This window comes from Tetrahymena thermophila, assembly GCF_000189635.1.
Source record: "Tetrahymena thermophila SB210 genomic scaffold scf_8254608, whole genome shotgun sequence".
In the NCBI taxonomy this organism is placed as follows: Eukaryota; Ciliophora; class Oligohymenophorea; order Hymenostomatida; family Tetrahymenidae; genus Tetrahymena; species Tetrahymena thermophila.
Genome location: NW_002476378.1, coordinates 53,352 through 71,569, shown reverse-complemented (window position 1 = coordinate 71,569; position 18,218 = coordinate 53,352). Strand labels below are relative to the sequence as shown.

At 22.7% G+C, this 18,218-nt stretch overlaps 5 protein-coding genes across 5 annotated transcripts; 2 read left to right on the top strand and 3 right to left on the bottom strand. All coding sequences in view use genetic code 6, as the record gives it.

The window, feature by feature from the left end:
- Positions 1 to 563: 563 nt before the first annotated feature.
- TTHERM_01009910 (transmembrane protein, putative) lies at positions 564 to 1,147 on the bottom strand (the record flags this gene model as incomplete). Its single annotated transcript, XM_001017700.2, has 1 exon — positions 564 to 1,147. Exon 1 carries the CDS (start codon positions 1,071 to 1,073, stop codon positions 564 to 566), a length of 510 nt encoding a protein of 169 aa, XP_001017700.1. The 5' UTR covers positions 1,074 to 1,147.
- A 1,326-nt stretch (positions 1,148 to 2,473) lies between these two features.
- On the bottom strand, positions 2,474 to 8,635 carry TTHERM_01009900 (hypothetical protein; the record flags this gene model as incomplete). Its single annotated transcript, XM_001017699.2, has 9 exons — positions 2,474 to 3,261; positions 3,333 to 3,440; positions 3,767 to 4,275; positions 4,349 to 4,577; positions 4,633 to 5,197; positions 5,712 to 6,482; positions 6,827 to 7,093; positions 7,159 to 7,602; positions 7,913 to 8,635. 9 exons carry the CDS (start codon positions 8,633 to 8,635, stop codon positions 2,474 to 2,476), a joined length of 4,404 nt encoding a protein of 1,467 aa, XP_001017699.2.
- A 974-nt stretch (positions 8,636 to 9,609) lies between these two features.
- TTHERM_01009890 (hypothetical protein) lies at positions 9,610 to 11,260 on the top strand (the record flags this gene model as incomplete). The annotated part of the gene is made up of 2 exons (XM_001017698.1): positions 9,610 to 10,137; positions 10,394 to 11,260. The coding sequence occupies 2 exons, from the start codon at positions 9,610 to 9,612 to the stop codon at positions 11,258 to 11,260; spliced, it is 1,395 nt and encodes a 464-aa protein (XP_001017698.1).
- Positions 11,261 to 13,035: 1,775 nt separating this feature from the next.
- Positions 13,036 to 13,344, top strand: TTHERM_01009880 (transmembrane protein, putative; the record flags this gene model as incomplete). Its single annotated transcript, XM_001017697.1, has 1 exon — positions 13,036 to 13,344. The coding sequence occupies one exon, from the start codon at positions 13,036 to 13,038 to the stop codon at positions 13,342 to 13,344; it is 309 nt and encodes a 102-aa protein (XP_001017697.1).
- Positions 13,345 to 14,155: 811 nt separating this feature from the next.
- Positions 14,156 to 17,850, bottom strand: TTHERM_01009870 (leishmanolysin family protein; the record flags this gene model as incomplete). Its single annotated transcript, XM_001017696.2, has 4 exons — positions 16,864 to 17,850; positions 15,909 to 16,763; positions 14,376 to 15,395; positions 14,156 to 14,308 (listed from the first exon to the last, which is right to left on the bottom strand). The coding sequence occupies exons 1-4, from the start codon at positions 17,740 to 17,742 to the stop codon at positions 14,156 to 14,158; spliced, it is 2,907 nt and encodes a 968-aa protein (XP_001017696.2). The 5' UTR covers positions 17,743 to 17,850.
- Between the last annotated feature and the right edge of the window lie 368 nt (positions 17,851 to 18,218).

Below are 18,218 nucleotides of genomic sequence, written 5' to 3'. Positions count from 1 at the left end.
TTTAACATATTATCATTTATTATCATTTAATTAAATATTGCAAAAATTAAATAATAAAAATTGCATAAGTTTATGTGTGTATAATATGTATGTATGTATGTGTGTTTTTTTTGAGAGTAGAAATTTAAAATTTTTAAAATAAAAAAAATTATTTTAACAATCATTAAAATAAAGATAAATATTTAAAAAAATAAATAAACTCATAGTTAATTTCAATAAAAATTCATACATTTTTACTTAAAAATTAAAGTAATTTATTTATTTAATAATATTTATTAAGAAAAATAGAAAAGTTTTCTGTTTAAGGCAAAAGAAAGTTATTTATTAAAATGAAACTATAAAAAGTACTTAAAATACTTTTTACACGTTTTTGAGAGTAAAACTTATTTAAAATTCCTCACAAAATAACTATATTGATAATAAAAGCTTGTAAAAAAAGAATAGAATTATGATTAAATAAAAAATTAAACTTTTAATAAGAAGCTTTTAATAAATAAATATACTTCCATATAAATATATAAAAAAATTATTTTATTATTTATTTATTTAATTTAGATAAAATTTCATTATTTAATATCAAAAGTAGTATAAGGAGGATAAGCGTATTTTTCTATACCACCACAAAGAAGGAATCTAGGAGCATAATACTTTGTAAAAAAGCATTCATTAGTATTAGCAAGGTTTCTTATCTTTTCACTAGCATAACATTTCTCAAATAGTTAATCTTTGTTTATCAAGGCATGATCATAATCTTTTGATTCTTATACGGAGTTAACATATTCATAGAATTCTTAGCATTCTTCTAATTAACCAAGGTACATTAAAAAGCTTGATGTGACTATTTGGGTTTCGTTTTCATCCATGCAAGGAGCAGCAATAACCGATTTAGATTTGCAATCACCAAATTATGTGAATGTAACACTGTCATCATCTAGTAAGCTAGTTTTATTTCCTTGAATCAAAAATATTCCTGTTCCTAAAAGGAAAAGTAAAGGAGCAAGAAATAGGAGCTTTTTCATTTCTTTTGTTTTTACACTAATTTCTATCTTAATTAATTATTATTCAATAAACATTTGTCTTTAGGTAGCATTTATTTTTAAAGATAATTTTATTAGTAAAATATCTACAAATAAATTCTTGATCAAAAAGAATATCCTTATTATTAATCAAAATAGAGAGAGTATGATCAATCATAATTTTTTTATGAATTGCTTATTAAAATTAAAAAATTGAGAAATTATAAGAAATTTTTTATTTCTTTTGTTAATATATAGTAATTTTAATATTAACCAGCCAAGCTTTCTTTATTGAATAAAGATTTTGTTCTATCAAAGATAATTTTATCTTTAATAAAAGATTTATAGATCTTTGATAAAACTCTTTACACTTAATCAAAAATAAAAATAAATCTGATTAGTGACTGATCTAAATTCAAATAGAAATAGTAAATTAGAATTCAAAAATGGGAATAAAATTATAGAAGCATAATTAAAAATAAATATATTAGTGATTTTATTTTAATCAAATTTAATTTATTGTTTATTTGTTTGTTTGTTTGTTTGTTTGTTTGTTTGTTTAAATCAATTTTAAGTATTTATTTGCCTGTTCATTTTGAATAGGAAAATAAAAATAATTTTATAAAAAATATTCAAAATAAAAGAAAAGGAACAAAAAATAAGAACTTTTCTTTACTTTTGTTTTATTCTAAATTCAATATAAGTAAATTTTATTAAATAAATATTTAGCTTTTAGGCAGAATATTTATTATATCTTTCAAAATAGATTTATTAATTTTTGATCAAAAATCTTTTTTAAACTTTACCAAAATTAAAAATTTAGTAAGCCCTGATCAAATTTCTAATGTAAATAGGGAGTTATAATTTAAAAATTGCTTTATTGCGATAGAAAATAGTATTTAAAAACCAAAATTAGTCTGCCTGTCTGTCTGTCTAAACTTAAATTTAGTTTTTGTTATTATAAAAATAAAATTTAAAATACATATCCAAATAAATTTAATTTTTTTAGATTTCATTCTTTTTATTATAACTTCAATAACTTAAAAAAAAGATTCATGCCACTTAGTTATCAAATGTTAGCTAGCTACATGGTATGGCATATATAAATATTTTATGATTGATAAGATATTTCAATTATATAGATATCGAATTATTTTTATATATTTTATCAATTAATTTTGAGATATCTAATGTAAAAAATTTAATGATATAAAACATTTTCTATTAAATTTTAATAAATTTTATTTATTGTAAATTCTACATTTTTTGACGAATGACGAGAAGTGAGTAGTTTTGAGAATAATTAATTACGGTATTAATAAATTTACATATTTTTTATTCATTAAAATTTAATAAATCAATCAAAATATTTTACAAGAATTTAATATAAAATTTAATTTTTTACTGTAGTTTATTTAATTAAAGGTTAAATTTTATTAACTGATTAAAATATTCATTCAGTTATGAGTATTTTTATGTAAATATGAGTTATTTTGCTTGATCTAAGTATGTACTTTCAAATTTAAAAACTTCTTTAGTGCTTATTATGATTGCTATTAATAGTTTTGTTTGTCGTCTTAATTTTAAACCTTTTGGGGTTTTATTAAAGAGTTTCTTGGTTGTTATTAAATAAATTAAATCTATTTGTTTTCTAAGTTTTTCTAATCTGATTAAGGATACTATTCAGTATTTTCATTATCTTTTGTTAATTTACCAAAAGTTAAGCTATATTAATTTAATTTTTCACTATTTTGTTAGTTTTCTTGTTAAGCTCCATTTATATCACTAGACGGCTTCCTCTAATTCAGAAGATTCTCTTTACTCTAGGTATTCTTGTTATTTTACTTTAACTTCATTTACTCATCAAGTATGCTGTTCAGTATTGAGTGAAAGCTCTTTTTGTAGGGTAATATTCTTTTTTTTAAAATAGCCTCAGATTTGTTTCCATTTATTTATTTTCTTTTATTATTTGCTTGCATATTTTAAGACAATTACTAATTATTTTAAGGTTCTTTTAAAGTCTTTAAGAATAAGTATTTATTTATTTTTTATAACTAATTAGGCTCTTGCTGATAGTAATCAGGACTGGACTCTGTTCTAGCTTTTATCAAATAACTAAATGGACTTACCTTTCTTTCCTTTTAAATTTATCCTTAGCCATCTCTTTCTTAAGCATTTTAATTATTCATATTTTATTCATTGAAATTACTGGCATTTGTTTCAGAATTAAGTCTAACTTATTTTTCTAAAATTAAAAAATTAAAAATAAATGAACAACTTTCTTTTTTATTTTTTAAGATTTAAAGATATAATTACTTATTTTTTTATTATTCATGTTCTGGTTTATATCTTCAAGGTATGTTTTTTGGTATCTAAGACTCCTCTCTAATCCTTCTTTATCAATGCTTTAAGTAGATGCTTCAACTAAATTTTATATTTTCAAACATTTTTTAAATTGAAAATAAACAAGCTAAAAATAATATTGCTCAAAAAAAATATAAAGCTTATGTAAAATATAGCTATTAAAATATCTTTGAATTTTATATTCTTGATCATTCATTTTAAAATTAACTACAAAACTTTTTATACTTTTCTATATTTATTTATTTATTAAAATATTTGTAAGAAAAGGGTTATTTAATACAAATATTACTTAGAAACATAGATATTTATTTGTAAAAAATAGCCAAGCAAATTTGTTTTTTGCTCATTTAATTAGCTTGTTTGAAATATTCGATAAAATTATTTACGTTTTGAAATGTGGTTGATGAGATTTGAATTAAGAGCAAGATCTTTTCTAGCACTTCCAATAGCATCTGGTTTGATAAAATCTTCATAATTGATTGTGGTTTATCTTTTTTACTTCAGCTAGTCACAAGATATAACCCTTTTCCTTATTTAAAAATACTACTTGTTTTCAAGTTCCTGTTGATTTTTTTGGATTTTATTATTGTCATTGAAGTTTTGAAAGTAAAGAGGATATTTAAGAATTTGAGTATTTTCAGCATCTTAGTCTTAATCTTTTTCTTTTATATTTTTAACTTCTACAACATTTTAATCGAAGTGCTGAGACTCTTTATATTAAAAATATTCTTCTTGATCAGTTTTAAATAATAACGAACTTTTTCTTCTTTCCTTCTCCTCTTCCCTTCTTATTTTTTCATCATTCTCAATTATTTCCTTTTTCAAATTCTTTTTACCATCTGTTTTAAGTTTCTCTAAGAAAAACTCAATGTCAAACTCTGCTTTTCTATTTTTACTTTTTCATACATAATTAATTAATTATTGTGAAATAAAAATTATTATATTTAATTGATTTTTAAGAATTTTACTTTTCATTTGCTTGTTTCTTACGCTCAATAGGAGTGACTTGAGGGTTATCAATTTAACTTTCGATTCGATTAACAGCTTCTTTATTCTCACTTAAGATTACTTGATTTAAATTTTCAAAGTCTTTAATAAATGGAAATTTTTATTATGACAAATAATTAATGTTTTTTTTGGCTTCTTTTGTTCTTTTGTTCTAAAATTTAGGGCTTGCTGCAATTATCTCATTTAGCACTAAAATAAAATAAAGTTAAAAAACAAAGAATTGATTGTTCAATATGAAATTTACACTCCTCTTGTTTGACTCTTATTTTATTGAGTAAATTTTCTTCAAGTTAAAAGATTTACTCAAGACATTCTTAATAATTATTCCATGCCTCCTTCTTAAGAAGATGCATATTTTTAAAAATATAAGAAAAGCTTACATCAACAGAATCTTGCTCAGAGCAATCTAATTTTTTTAAGAAATTGATTATCATATTTTGGTTAGCAAATCCATTGATAATATTGTCATTTTTCAGTTCATAAATCCATTTTTCAAGAACTGAATTATCAGGCTAAATCTAAGATTTATGATGTTTTTGAAGAATATCAGAATATTCATTGAATAAAATTAAAACATTATTATCATCAAACTCTTTCTTAGGACTACTCTCATTTAATTTTACCTAGCTTAAAAGTTTTAACCCTAAATTCCTTTTAAAATTTCCCATATCTTTCATAAATTCTTAAGGTATTTCAAACTTCTTCTCACTTGTTTACTTTTTCAATACTTTTACATCATTTCTAATCATTTTATTTATTTTATTAATAGACTCTTGAATATAGTCTGATAGATCTTATCCTAAATTTACCTATTAAATAAAGAAATAAATAAATTATTTTCCTTTTTATAATAAATTTTCTTCTTATTTTATTTAAAAAAAAAAAGATTTAATGATTTAAAAAAGAAAAAAAATAGAGGAGCAACTGAGTAAAATGCCTTTTAATTTTGATATAAACTATGATAGTTAATATTAATTAAAATAAATTATTGACAACTATTTGGTGTAAAAAAAGATTAAATTTTGAATATCTTATTTAGTTAGTTAGTTAGTTAGTTAGTTAGTTTTTTGCTGAAAACTAGATGGAATCATTGAAAAAATTTTTTGATTGTATTTATTTTTCATTTACTTACTTATTTATGAAGGCATGTAAATACTTAGAAAACTTGATAAATTTCAATTGAAACAAAGGAATTTACTCAATCAAATTTTAATCAAAAATTTAAAAAATCCCCAAAAAAATTTAAATTATTTAAATTAAAACAAAATTGCATGTTTCTTTCTTAAAATTTTTAATAGAATTGAAAAATATTTTTGAATTTACTTTGCATTAATCTTGCATGAGCAAAAGAATTTTAGCTTTTCTTATAAAACTCTCTGCTATTCCCATGAAAGAATACAAAAGTGTTTTTTCACTTATTTAAATTTCTTCTTACAGCATTTAAGATTATTGGAAAATTTTAACTCCTAAATTAAGCTATTTTTCTACATAAAGATGCTAAATTAAATCAAGCCTTTAAGTTTAATTAACTTATTATTATATTATTTATCTTTTAGATTGAGATTCTGGCGAATCATATTAAGCTATCTTTAATTATTATAAATCTTCATCTACTTATTATTCTAATAAACTTTTTTCTTACTTTTAAAAGTTAAGTTCATTGTAGGCCATCTTATGTCCTTCGAATTAATTAGACAAATGCTAAAAATAATTTAAGAGTGAGTAAGATAACTCTACTGGCCCTTCTCCATGTCTCTCATAAAAATCATCGAGCATTTATAAAAACTATTTTCTATCCAAATCTTTATTCTATTATACATTTTATTACTTATATCTTATTAAAGGTGACTATAAACTAAAATCATCAAAAAGTACACTCTAATCTTTACTCATATATTTATCTATATGCTCTAATTTTTAGCTGTTTAAATAGTATTTTACTTAATCTTTTAAGAACAAGCTATCCAAATCATCTAAAACTTTTATTTGTTATATCAAACTCAATTATTCTTGGTTTCTTTCTTTGAATTTTTATTCAATAATTTCCTGTTATTCTAATTCTATCTCTGTTTCTTATAAAACCTGCTTTTATTTCTATTATATAAAATAAACTTAAATTTTAATTCAATAAATATTTGATTTTCAAGCAAAATCTAAATAAATATCTTTTTTTTCATTTTATAAAATTAAGATATTTCTAGAAAGCAACTCTTTATAATTTTAACAATTTAAATTTATAAATAATTTAAACAATTTTCTTTTAAAATTCAAGAAAAAACTGCTCTGTTAATTGTTAATGAAATATTTCAATAAACCTTTAAAGCATTTTATTGCTAATTTGAAATTTGATTTCATAACCAATAAATTTTATGAATATTTTTCTTTTAAATTTAAATCAATCAGAAATCTTATTCAATTTTAGTAAATTATAAAATTACCTCAATTTAAATTAAAAGATTGCACATATTATCCTTTTGATGTTTTACTGCTACTTAGTTTTCAATTGATCTTTTCACTTGTTCTCCTAATATTTCTTTTTATTTTTCTGAAACTTCTGTGTATTATTCTGATAGATTTTTAAGGTTTTTCTTAGTTTGAGAATTATTGACTTAGATTTTAGATTTTATTTTGGCAAACTAAGAATTTTTATCTTCAAATTCAGTTCTTAGCTGCTATTTGCCATTTATACTCTTTCTTTTCTTATTCTTTGATAATAAATAATTTACCAATTAAATTAACGTTTCAAAAATAAATTTAATAATAATTTTACAATAGTATAGCCTAAATTGATGACTTCGTATTGCATATTTTGCTGAATTTGATTTTAATTGAAAATCAGTGATTCTACTCTATCAATTTCTTGCTTAATATTTTATATTCTTTCTTCAAGTGCTGATGTATCTTTTTCTTATTTGAGTGGGAAAAAGTCTTAAGTTGAAGCTAAATATTACGATTAAGGAATAATATATCCAAAGCTATGAGTATTTTTATTATGAAATGTTAATCTTTAATTGAACTAACTTTTTGAGGCAGAATATTAAGCTGCACTCAATGACCTCTATTACTTTGTCTCCTATTAGGAATTATTTAACTTCTTAAATAGCAATTTTGGTGGCTTTCCACTATCTTTAATAGCCAGTGTATTTTAGAGCTACTGAAGTTGCATCTCTTTTTTTTTATTTAAATCTACCCATCCATTTAAAACATCTACTAACTATTCATCATTAATTAATTTAAATATTAATTTAATTTTTTATGAAATTTATTGCAATAAAAAACAAACAATTCTGAATAAAATATTATTCAAATATCTTAATTCGTATTTATTTTCATAAATATATCAAATATTATTATTTATCTAGAACAAAGAAATCTTCTTTATCAAAAGAGTTAACATTAAAACAACTAATTCTAATAATTAATTGAAGGATTTAAAATTACTTTAATAATTTTTAAAGTTATAAATAACATAAAATGTTTCAAGTTCTTTTTTAATAAATATAAAGTAATTAATAAATAAATACCTGAGATTTAGTTTAAGAGTTTTGGAGCTATTTTAACTAAGCTCTCCTTCTATCTTCTGATTGTTCAAATTCAAATTCAAGCATTTACCTTTTGCTTTCCATATTTAATTCAAAATTTCTTCTTCTTTGGATTTCTTCTCTTTCTTCAGAGTCAGAATCCTTATTTAAACCATCGTTTTCAGCATAGCTTTAACTAAGACCACTTTTTTTATGACCTTTTGAGCTGTTTTTATTAATGTAATTCTTTTTATTACTAAAATAATGATCTTTTTCGTTCGATTAAATGTAGTTTGAGCTAGTTGTCTTTAGCATATTTTTATTATAACTAGTTTATGTTGTATCTTACTAATATTCATTGTGAACAGAACTAGAATTAACTATCTGATTATTCTGCTTTTTAGGAGTAAAGAATTGCTAATTTTAGTTTTCTACTTTAACTATATTCAAAGAAGAATTTCTATTAATATTTTTGGTAGGATAAGCTGATTTGCTTCTGTGTGAGTTATTTGTTTTCAAGCTTTCCTACTTTTAAATAGTGTTTTTGCCTCCGATTTACTATTAATCCTGCTATGATTTTCTATAAAAATTTGGTATGATCAAAGAATCGTCATTTTAACTTACTGACTAATCGCTGCTTTGATAATCAGGTGGTTTACCTAAATCATGATCATCTAAGCTTTTAAAGAGACTAAGTTTAAAAAGCTACTATTCAAAATCTCCCATTAAAGTATAATATCAAGAAAATAAATAAAATCTTATTAAACTTTGTATTGCAATAATCTAAAATAAGTTGAATTATTATTCTATGGTTTTAACGTCGTAATTGACAAATTAATAAATTAATTAAGAAATAAATATATGAATTAAAATTACAAGTAACTATCATTTAGATTTTAATATGGTTAAACTAAATGAGAAATCTTAAGAGATTCAATCAATACTAAATTACACACTTTTAAATACATTCTTTCACTTATTCGTTGATTTATTTATTTTTCTATCTTTAAATTTCCTTTCGTTATTCAAAAATTTTAAAGTATTTCTCCATTCAACATAAATATCATTTTATTTTGAAAATTTTTATTTTTTTGATATTAAAACTTATAAAATAGCTTGATTAAAAATACATTTTTTTTGATTTTGCTCTTTTGATTGACTTGAATATTTCTAGTTTACAATATTTTATTAGAATATTATTTAAGTATTAATCTTTAATAGTTTAAATAAATATTAAACCAAAAATTCTTTTAATTTAAATTAATTTTAAAACTGATGAGCTTCTATCAATTATAATTTCCATTTCTTTTTTATTAAAGTTTCATACATATATTAAATTAGAATAAGGTTTTAATTTGTCCTTATGAAAGAAAGTCAAGAAAGCTAGTAAATAAATCACTAAATCTTATAATATTAAGTTAATTGATTTCCACTCATTCGGTTTTACAATCAAAAGCATAGCTTTAAGCTTTTATTATAGCAAATTATTGACACCATAAAATTAAGCTTATTAAGACTTTATAATTAATTTAATTTTTTAAGACAATTTGATTATAAACTTTTGATAAATTAGCTAGATCATTAATTAATAAACTATTATTGATTTGCCTTTTGCATATATTTTCTACTACATTAAAATAAGTATTAAGAAATCCTTAATTTTTTAGAAATAGGTAATTAAATTTGACTTAAATTTATAAATGGAAATAGAGGAATAAAGCTAAAATGAAACAAATCAATCTTAAATTTACTTAGAGAACTTCAATAATTGCACTTAAAATAATTCTATGATAGAATAAAGCTAATATGTAGAAAATTATCAATAAAACTAAAATTATTATACAAACTATGATGAAACTAATTCTGATAATGCAAAATAGAATATCAATTATGAGACTGCAAACAGTTAAAATACAATAATTGAAAGCAATTCTAATAATATTATCTAGTAACATAAAAGAAAAAGAAAGCGTAAGGAAGTTGGATTTATTAACATTTGCTAAAATATTAACTTTAATAACGAAATAAGACTCTCTTCAGGTTTATTAATAGATTCTGATGGAATAATTCGCTTCTCAAATAGTATGGGTTTTTTTAGTTTTGGAACTACGCCATGGCAAGCTTAGAATCTTGCATATTAAAAATAGTATAAAATAGTCAATTGCTAAGTTGCCGATGTATCTAGCCAAAAAATATTCTCAGTTGAAGAGGCTCTCGAAATTTTAAAGGTATCTATTTTTACATTAAAAAGGGTTAATTATTATTTTTTTTTTTGATAAGATTATTACAAATTTTTGATGAAACTTAATGAATTGAATGTATGAAAAATTAGTTTCTAATGAATTAATTGTTAAATCCAAGAATATTATTTCAATTATTTTTAATTATTGTTTAAAATATTTTAAAAGTTAAATTTTATTACAATTTTAAGATATTGAATTTAAATTAAATTTTAACACTGTTAATATAATTTTTTTAAAATAGAAAATGAATTACTATAGGTTTGATGAGCTTAAATACACTTTTCAACTGTACTAAGAAGGAAGAAATGGTATTTTAGATTTTTTAAATTAGATTTAAGTCAGTTAGGATATTCTAAATGAGCACGATGATTCATATTTACAGCACATAGAATCCTGTGAGAAATATGTTTAAGAATATTCTCAATCAAACTCTGTGCAAATGTTTTAATATTGTATTGGCAGGATTAACCTTGCTAAAAAAGATGTAGAGGTTGCAAGATGTGGATTCTCAAAGTCCTATCTAGATTTTATTGGTATAGACTTAGATACTTTTAACCAAATCTTACTGAGGAAACAAAAAATAGATCTAATAAAAGACAAGGAAGAGATTTTTTCACTTTTTTCTAAAGGCATTAAAGACAGGTTTTATTATAATATGGACTATCTTGACCAAACATTGAATATTGTTACGTTTGATGGCTTTCCAATAAAAATTAAGTTTAGAAAATAAGACTTGTAACCTTGTGCTTAATATAAGAAAATTTTTCCTGAGATATCTCACGAGTTCATATTCCACATCACAGAAATAGATATTGATCTGTTAGACCTCTAAAATTTAATTTCATACAGAGAAAGATTGTCTGTTTCCAAAAATAATTTATCATATGAGGATTTCCTTAAAAAAGAGCTATCTTATCTTTTCGAAGATGTTGAATATTCTGTGCATTCTTAAGCATTTGCTGAAAAATTCTATCAATCAAATGTATAAAAGTTAAAAAAAATTCAAAAATAATAGTTTACAAATCAAAGTTAGCAGCAATTAAAAAAATATAGTGGCTACAGATTAGTTAGTAGCACATCAAATATAAAACCAATATAAATCAATTGAATTTTTTATTGAAATTAAATAAAAATTTTAGCTTATAATAAATGAATGATAAATTATTTAAATCTTTTCAGAGTAATTAATTATTATTTTTATGAATTCTATTTTCAAATGCTTCATTTTAAATCATTATATAATAAATTTTGTTTAATTATAAATAAAATCTTATGAGCATATAAAAAGATCAAAATTCTTATTTTGTTTGTTTATTTGTTTTTAATTTACATTTGAACTATCTCTAATATTTGTTTATATAAATTTAGTTACAAATATTTTACCACGAAATAAATTAGACCAAATATGATTAATAATCAATTAATTTAATAGAATTTATTTTTGCTACTAAGTTTGTTAAAAGCTTAATTAAAATTTATTTTTCTAAAAAAGCTAAAGCAAATTTAAAATATTTTATGGTTTGAAATGATTTATATAAAATTTTTAATCCAAAATGAGAAATTAATTACAAACTAATATTATATATTTCTAAATAAACTGTATTTTTTTGTTTAAGTAGTAATGGCTAATAAATTTATTAAATTAATTTGCATCTTTAAATAAAAGTTGTGACAATTTTATTTTTATTCACTAATCTTCCATTAGCCACTAACTTAAAAAATGTAAATTTGTTCTAAAAAAACTATCAAGTTTTTACCTTAGAAATTAAATCTCCAACTCTTCCTTAGATATGGATTTTATCTTACATTTTTTCAATTAATCAAATAGATTTTGATTTAGATGGTCAATTTAATTAGTTTTGATATACTGATAAATCACGATAATATATTACATTTGATAAGTAAATAAATAAGTTTAAAACATCTACTTGATCAAACACTCACTCTTTCACTTACTTTTTTAAAATAAATGCCATTTCTTTCTAGGGAGGATTATAAAATAATTATTTTTTCGATGATTATTATTCTAAAATGATTAAAACCAATACATAAAATTCAAATTTTAAATATATTCAAAAAGAAACCTCTCTATTTTTGATTAAAAATAAATAAAGAATCTATTTATCTTATGCTTAACTAATTGAAATTTTATTTAAGCCAAATATTTTTAGCCAATAATACTTTTTATTGTCTTAAAAACCTTAAAGATAATTAATAAAATTGTAAGTTTATTTTGATTGCTTTATTTTAATTATATTATACTTACCTCACAAAAAGTAAATTTAATTAGATGAAGTTAGTAAATTAATAATAAGCTAGTAGATAGATATATTTAATTAATTATCTTTGATTTAATAACTAATTTTCAATAGAATTTGAATCAAATTCGATTTATAAAAGATTTAATTTTCAAGGTTAAAATAATCAAAGAATAACTGGTGAGCAATACCATATTTTTTAATTAACAAATTTCAAACATAATTAATAAATGAATGCATACTTATTTCAATTTTTATTGTGCATAGTTTAAAAAAATATTTAAGTAAAATTAAAATAATTTCAATTGATTTAAACTCATTTAAACATCTTTTAATTCATTTAAATATAAAATAACAACAACCATTTTTTAATTTATATTTTGCTTACAAAGCGATTGTTAAATTTTAATTAAATTAAAGTGCAATTTTAAATTTTTAGGTTCTAGATCAAGCAAATATATTTTATGTAACCAAAGTTTTGATTAAATTATTACTTTACTCTTCTTATTTTACTTTAACTACTTTACTTAGCTTGTCCTCTGCTATAAATAATGACCATTTACCTTAATTAAAATATAAATCATAAAATAAAAAATTTTTTCTAAACATAGCTTCAAATAAACTAATGAGAACTTAACTTATCTTATTCGCTGCCCTCTCTTTGCTCCTTATTGGTTCAACTGTTTATGTTTACTAAAGAGAATAAGCTAAACAAGCTGAAAATGAACTTGAAAATTACGCTGTTTCTTGTGGTAAGTGTGGGTGGAATGCTGTTAAGGTCTTTACTGCATGTCCAGCTGCCGTTGCTGAAGACGGTTTGAATCCTTGGGTTGATTATTCCTGTGTTTCCAACTTTATGAATGGAGGTCCTAACTGCAAGAGCTGCATCTGTGAATTATGTGATGCTTTCGGTAAAAGAGTCAAAGGTTGCTGAAGCTAATGAAAACATAAAAAATTTATAATAAAATATATTAAAAAAGATTAAAAAAAATAATTCTTAGTATCAATTGTTTTTATATTCAATGTAATAAAATTAATAAATTTTTTTTTGGTTATTTTATGGAAAATTTTCTTAAAAATAATTTAATGTGATTTAATGAATTTTATTTAAAGCCATTTTATTGATTGTTAAAACAAAACATATTGATAGTAGATAGATAGGTATATAGATATCATTCTTCTTAATTAATTTTCAAATTAAAAATTAATGAAATCTATAATTTCTAAAACACTTTTTGTTGAGTTTGAAAAAATATTTGTTTTAATTTTTGAAATTGATAAATTAGAATTTATGAAAATATTTAATGTTAATATTATTTACAAATTTTTATAGCTGTATTCATTAATATTCACAAACAATATATAATCTCCTGCTAAAAAACTAGTAATTTATTTAAAGTTTTGCTTAGCCTTTGTTCCCATTTGGGTGTAGGACACTCCAAGGTAATGAGCATTTGAATACATTTCTGCTTAGATGAAAAATTATGAAAAATGCTGGTTGGTGTGCTTAACAACTTTGAGCTTTTATTAGATTTTGTTCAGAAAAATTTTAGGAATTTAAGAAAAAATTAATTGAAAATGAAGAATAAATTGAATATAATTAATTATATTTTTGAATATATTAAATGAGATAATCTAAAATATTATTTTTAATTCTCACAGAAAAAAAAAATAATATAAAAATACAATATTTATTTAACTTCAAAAATTAATTTTAAGCTAAAATCTTAAAACAATAAAATTGATCAAAATGATAAAAATATCATTAAAATCAAAAACATCAATGCAAAATAGTTTCTTTCTGCAAACGTTTTAATAGTTGCTGAGATGCATACTTAACTATTATTACCAGTCTATCCTTGAGGGCATGTTTAAACACAACTTTTTTGGGATAAGAACTAATTAAAATAAAAATTTATTTAATAAGATTAGTTTGTTTTTAAGAAATATAATATAATTAATTACATAGTTATTTGAACAAGATGTGCATGTTGAGGCATCAGAACATCCAGAACAATTTGCTGGACATTAAACACATGTTTAATTAGATTGGTTGGCATAATATCCTTAGTTACATGAAGCTACACAATTTGTACCTTGTAAATAGAATGATTGATTGCATGTTGCACATGTTGTAGGCTAGAAAGTACCACTACAAGTGGAACAAGGAGAAAAGCAAGAGGAGGAATTTATACAAATCTGTTGGTTTTTATATGTGAAGGGCTAATAACCAGTGCTGCAAGTAGTACATGAATTTCCATTTGAACATTAATCACATCCAGTTACACATGGTGAGCAAGTGTAATTAGGCCCATTAAAATATCCTTTTTAGCAGGTTACTACACACTAATTATTAAATAAATATAAACCATTCTCACAAGATTAACAAGAATTGGGATTCGACGAAGAACAAGTTGCACAAGTTGAAGCACAAAGAGTACATGAATTACCTTATTACCTATAACCGCTAGATGCATCGCATTAAGTACAAGTTTTTCCATCTGAACAGGCTTTACATCCAGTTGAACAAGCAGTACAAGTCATATTTTATGAATTTTAATAATAACCTGATGGGCATGTAGAGTTACAAGTATTTCCTGGTTAAAGATAAAGATTTGATGTGCAAGAAAGGCAACTAGATTTACTAGAGCTGCTGCATGTAGCGCAATTACCAGTGCATGAAGAATCAACACACGCTCCTGAACTCGAAGTATAACCAGTTTTACAACCAGTACAATTAGTATAACTAGTACAACTAGAGCACCCATCTGGACAATTACTGCATGTCTTTGATGTTTCATCAGCATATTATCCAGTTGGGCAAGTTGTAACACACGAACCATTGCTCAAATATGTTAAAAATTAGCAAGCCTTGCATTATGAATTACTAGGACCTGTGCATTGAGAACAAGAGAAGTCACATTACTTGCAAAGACCACTACCTGAATCTTGATAAGTTCCATTTGGGCAAGTTGTTCTACATACCTTTTTATTATTCATATTAATTTTTAATTTAAATAAATTAAAGGTATTCATTTATTTTCAAAAAGTAATTTTTATAAAAATAAATTTTATAATTTTAGATTTGTTTTGCAAAAAATATCAAAAAAATAAATAAACAAACAAACAGCTTTTTTGTATAGCATGTTCGTATTTCATATTCTCATAAAATTTTGTTTGTTTATTTTAAACTGGAAATATATACTGTATTTGTTTATTTGTTTATTTGTTTCTTATTAATAATAAAACTTATTATGCAAGCTAAAAAATAGAAGTGGGTGTTAATTATTATAATAAAATTTTAAGGTAATAATACTATGCAATAAAGTATATTACCAATAATATATAATAGGGGTATTTTTATTTAAGCAGGTAAAATCCACATCAAAATTTGTTTTGATTAATTGAAAATAATTATTTATTTTTTAAGATAGTTGAAAATAAAATTAGTTAAAATATGAGAAAATTAATTATTAAAATAGTAAAATGAATAAATACATTATCAGTGCTTGCAAATGTGTTGCTTGGGCATGAACTCACACAATTTCCTGTCTAATCAAAATAGCCATTACACTATTTGCTACAGTCAACACCTCCAAAACCAGGATTACATAAGCATTAGCCTCTAATGCAAATACCATTATAAGTACAAAAGTTAACACACTATTAGTCGTCACAAAGTCTTGCAATATTAGATGGACAAGTTACTTGGCCTAAATTTTTACCTTAATAGATTACATCCTTTTTAGTAGATTAATCACTGGTTCCACAAACGATTTAAGTACTGGGAATTTGAGAGAAGGTAATTGTAATTTATGTTTTATCAGGAGAACATTACATAAAATGGCATCTGAAATTTTAGTCTTCGTAAGTATGTTGAGGAGTAGGACTGATTACAGTAGAAGCAAAACATTTAGAATTATAAGAAAAATCATTTGAAGTATCAGCATTAAATGATGCAGGATCATTTTAATAACTTTAATTAGCTATATCGCTGCACAAGAAATTACTATAAATTTGAACTACATTACAAGTATCATCAAAAGGATCAGAATTAGAACCTATTCCTTAGCCATCACCCCAAAAAGAGCAAGCCAATTAACCAGATGCTACAAATTCTTCATATTGAGTGGAACTTTTGCAAGCATTTTGGAAGAAATCACAGCCTTTTCCTCTTCCCCAGTAGATAGGATCAGTTAAATTTTCATTAACATCATCCCAATATCCAGTATCTTTGAGAAGGGCAACAGTAAAAAAAGTTAAATTTAAACCTTCTGTAAGGGCAGATGCAGTCATTATTTCACTTCTAATAATTGTTCTCTCCCAATGTGAGTTTAAAGAACCTGAACCACCCTAAATAAATTATAAATAAATAAATAAAATAAAATTAAAAAAGATTAAATAATAAAATAATTTGATAATTTTGAGTTATAAATAATTTTATATAAATTACTTAATTTTCTAATTGCATTCCTTATAAGGTTTGGCATCCAAAGTATTTTTAGGCTGTAGCTAATACATTTGGTGATCCTAATAATTTAGTTGATATTCCTCTCAGAGTTTGAGTAGTTATTAGTTAATTGGCTGCTGTTTACCCTAATAATTATTTAGTGGCTTTATTATACCAGTTTTCCATTGCGCCGTAAGAAAAACCTAGGACATGGATAACTTCATGTAATGTAACCATAACATCATTTTAATATTGCTCTAAATTAGTACCAGAGTTCTTCATATTAGCGATATTAAATAAGACTCTACCAAAATTTGGTCTGAAATATGTAGAGGTTTGTTAAAGATTGCAAAAGCCAGCATTTGCCAAATATCCAGCTGTAGGATCACTGTTGAATATGAAATATAAATGGAGATCTGAATTAGGAATACCTGTGGACTAATCACTTTATGAAGGAACAACAGTGATACAAGTATTATCACTTGTTTATTAAGGATTAAAAATATTATTTGTAGGGTTTGGTTAAACTTTGATGAAATTAGAAACAAAATTAACTACAGTTTTTGATACAGAAGTTAAATAGTTTATTTAATCTGTAGTGATAGCTGGTCCATTTGATTGTGCAGATAAACGAGTAAAGTCTGTTGTTATTCTGATAGGTTAAATAGTTTAAGATCCTAAATTTCTACCTTATTCATCTTCAGTGTAGTTAATAGGATTCTATTTAAAGTATTCATGAAGCTTTCTTTGTGTTTCTTTAATTAGATCATCATTATCGTGCGAGCATGAGTATTCTTAATGGGCAAAAGCACTATTATTAGCTACTAAAACGAAGGTAAGGATTAAAAGGTTTAAAATCGCTGTTTTTTTTGAACTGCTCATTTTTTATAGTTTTGGTTATCTATCTTACTTTCCCAATTAATTTGAGTAGAAATTATAATTTGAATAAATTTTAATATTTTGTTTGTTTGTTGTGTATTAGTATTTAACAACCAAAAAATGAATCTTAGAAATGTTTATATACTACAACATAACAATCAATCAATTTATATATAATTTTAATACTAATTTACACATTATTTTTAAGACTATAATGGGAATAGTTATTACCATCCACAAGTAAAAATATATGTTTTTATTGGCCATAAATTTACATTTGAATAAAAATTAAGTTAAAAGACAAATAATTAATAAACATTAATTTAGAGGCTGAGTATTAAGAAAGAAGATATATAATTTTATTTCGATTAATTCATTAATATTTTTGTTTTTGTTTTTCCTTTCTAAGGAAATCTAGATAGAACTTGTAATAAAAACTAGTGATAAAAAATTAATAAAACTCATTTTCAATCTTAATA